The sequence below is a fragment of the Juglans microcarpa x Juglans regia genome, chromosome 4S (assembly GCF_004785595.1).
Source record: "Juglans microcarpa x Juglans regia isolate MS1-56 chromosome 4S, Jm3101_v1.0, whole genome shotgun sequence".
NCBI classification, from domain to species: Eukaryota; Viridiplantae; Streptophyta; class Magnoliopsida; order Fagales; family Juglandaceae; genus Juglans; species Juglans microcarpa x Juglans regia.
In genome coordinates this window covers 1,768,904-1,772,164 of record NC_054601.1, presented here as the reverse complement: position 1 = coordinate 1,772,164, position 3,261 = coordinate 1,768,904, and the positions used below count along the sequence as shown (strand labels likewise).

Genomic DNA, 3,261 nt, shown 5'->3' with positions numbered 1-3,261 from the left:
TATTCCTCAAACGAGTAACATATATGTGACTCACCCAAATCTGATCCACTAATATAAGCAAGCAGCATAACTTGTCTTTTAAACAAACTTTCAAATGTCTAGCTCTAGCTCGTTTAGAGTTAGCTTTGGAGCAAGACCCGTACAATAAGTTTGGTGATTTATTTTTCCTTTTATTTTGGTTTTACCAGTAACAAACTTTCAAGTTTCAGTAGTTCGTTGAAACGTTCGCTTGGGAGAAAAATAATAAATCATTTTGGAAGGACAGATGTGTACGTGACAGCCATGCATAATATCAAATTAGGATAGTCTTTTGAAACATAGGACATAGCCTTTCAAAACATGGTACATAGTCTTTTTAAACATAGTAACGCGATCAACGTACGATTTCTTTCAACAACAGTAATAGAATGTCGTCGACGGAATATATACCCCAAAATTGTTCAGCAAAATAGTATCTCACCATAAATGCTTATTAAAGGCGGAAATTCGTCGAACCTCCGTATAGATCACATCATTGTCCTTTTTCTCTTTTTATTTCCAATAATAAACAAAAGCTCATCATTTCTACATAATATATAATTTTTTTAATTATTTTTCTTATTAAATATGTAATATATAAATAATAAATAGAAGAATTTAATTAGATCAAGAAAAAAAAATTAAAAAAAATAAAAATAAAAATAGACATTCTTAAAAGATGCTTAGTTATAATCAATTATTTCTTAGGAAAATAATTATTTTTTATCAAAATAAATTTGTTTTTATTGTAAATAGTCATTTTCATCATATATATATATATATATATATATATAATTAACTCATCTGATCGATATTTTTCTTTGTAATGAGATGTAAGCAGCAAACTCAAACAAGAAAGAAGAAAAAGGACACGCCCATCTATAAAGATCAGACACCTTCCCAAACATTTGGGAAAAAAAAAAAAGATCAGAACCCTCCCCCAACAAACTAGGATTACTGTTTTGTCTCGCAACAAGAAACATCACGTACGAGGAAAAAAAACACACTAGTCTTGAGATGGGCAGAAGTCCTCGAATCAGTTCGGAGGATGGACTAACCAAAGGAGCATGGTCTGCTCTGGAAGACGAAATCCTCGTAGATTATGTCGAAACCCATGGAGAAGGAAAATGGAGTAACCTTGCCAAACAAACAGGTACTACTTGAGAAATCGATCCTAAAATTCCATGCATGAGTTATTTCAAGTTCCAAGAATTAACCCACGGACATATTATATATGCATGTGTACTTTTGATGGATGTCTGGTGCAGGGCTCAAGAGATGTGGAAAGAGTTGCAGACTTCGTTGGATGAATTATCTTAGACCAGGCATAAAGAGAGGGAACATTTCAGAAGATGAAGAAGAACTAATCATTAGGCTGCACAAGCTCTTAGGCAACAGGTACTACTACTTTTGTCCTTAATAGATTATACTTCGTAATTATAATCAGAATTATATTTCTGATAAATATTTATAGGGCAGTAGCGCTGCACTCATCGGTGATATTTCTTCCGTGGGAATATCATTTCCCATATTTATATCAATCCAACACTACTACTGATCCAGCATTATTACGCAATATTTGCAGATGGTCTCTGATTGCAGGGAGGCTACCAGGAAGAACAGACAACGAAATCAAGAATTACTGGAACTCCTATATAGCCAAGAAGGCCAGAGATCAGTTCCCATCAACAAGGTCTGTTGAGATTACTGACAAAAAGCCAGACATTAGGGTTGATCTTCAGGGTGGGGCGGCGCTGTCCTGTGGTGTCGGTCCGCAGCTGCAGCAAGTGAAGGAAGACGTCATTCAATTAAATCCAGACATGAAGAACGCGGCATTAACAGGACCTTTCTCCGGAGCCGGCTTAACCAAACCCAAGCTAGAACCATCAAAATCAAGAGCCGGGCCGCTGTCATCAACGTCCGGGGAAATAGAAATCACGCCGACAAACTTCATTATGGACTTTAGTTCGGAGGAATTTTGCAACGTGCTTGATTCCGATTTCGCGAAGCGCAGTGACGTTAATATAAACGAGCTGAAAAACGCGATCGAAGGCGATAGCGGCGGCACTCTTCTTAATCCTCCATTATCGCAAGAAATTACGGGAACAATTAATGGCGGCTTTGGTAGTAGTAGCAGTACTGCTGAAGGCGACCAACCTGATAATAATTATAATATGGTTTCTGCTGCAGATTTATTCCAGCCATTGTTTCTAGATTCAAATGATGGCTGGCAGCTTGGGGATGATATAGACATTTTGTTCTCCGACTGGCTAAAGTTGCTTACACCTAAATTTTGAGTTTTTGCAAGCTAATAGCGTACTCGTCCTAAATAATTATGTTTGGCATTTAAAGGTGCTAGATTTGCACAACTTCTTATATATTGTTTTGATAAGATAGGATGGAAAAAGTGATTTGCAAGCGCAGCTCTCTCCATATGAGTAAGTTGCCATTTCGATAGTGAGTTGGGATGAGATGAATTGAGATGAAAATTGAAAATTGAAAATTGAATAAAATATTATTAGAATATTATTTTGTAATATTATTATTATTTTAAGATTTAAAAAAGTTGAATTGTTTATTATATTTTTGGTGAAAATTTAGAAAAGTTGTAATAATGAGATAAAATGAAACACTTTCACTATCCAAACGGAGCCTCTCCCCCCTCTGTAGTCCCTTCTAGTACCATTTTCCTTTTCACTTACCTAATCCATCCCTCTTCTTGATCTGAACATTACTTGCAAAACCTCCACATAATCATGTTCTCATAACAATCAACCATGAGACAAGCCCCTCAAGATATTGGTCTCCTCATATCACAAATAGAAGCCCTCTCTTGGGATGATATCTGTAAGGTGATTTTCTCCACGAAGCCCAAAATACCCCATCAAGCCCGGCCTAGACGAAAATGCCATTAACCCAACCCAAGAGGAAACTCCTCTATACATGACCTGTAGGAGGGATGGTGCTGCAGAGGATGAGACTCGTCGATATGAGAACCCCTCGAGTAGTGTCCAGTCCTCAAGTGCCCGCCCACACAATAGGCGTGATATACGGAGAGCCATTGATCTACTGACAGAGAAAACATGAATGGACTAGGAGGAAGAAAGTCTGAGAGAAGGAAATCAAATAACCACGCTGCATTAATGGCTCTATAACCGAGGCAACACACCACATCAATGACGCCGTAGCAGAGCCACGCCGTATTTAAAGATTCTAACACAAGGAATAGTACTGAGAACCGGG

General features: G+C 37.4%; 1 protein-coding gene across 1 annotated transcript; it reads left to right on the top strand.

The window, feature by feature from the left end:
- The first annotated feature begins 944 nt into the window (after positions 1-944).
- LOC121262701 (trichome differentiation protein GL1-like) lies at positions 945-2,315 on the top strand. The gene is made up of 3 exons (XM_041165289.1): positions 945-1,171; positions 1,287-1,416; positions 1,604-2,315. Exons 1-3 carry the CDS (start codon positions 1,036-1,038, stop codon positions 2,313-2,315), a joined length of 978 nt encoding a protein of 325 aa, XP_041021223.1. The 5' UTR covers positions 945-1,035.
- The last annotated feature ends 946 nt before the right edge of the window (positions 2,316-3,261 follow it).

Coding starts and splice junctions, on each gene's coding strand:
- LOC121262701 (XM_041165289.1), top strand. CDS start 1,036: ATGGGCAGAAGTCCTCGAATCAGTTCGGAGGATGGACTAACCAAAGGA. Junction 1,172..1,286: donor TAACCTTGCCAAACAAACAG/GTACTACTTGAG, acceptor TGTCTGGTGCAG/GGCTCAAGAGATGTGGAAAG. Junction 1,417..1,603: donor CACAAGCTCTTAGGCAACAG/GTACTACTACTT, acceptor CAATATTTGCAG/ATGGTCTCTGATTGCAGGGA.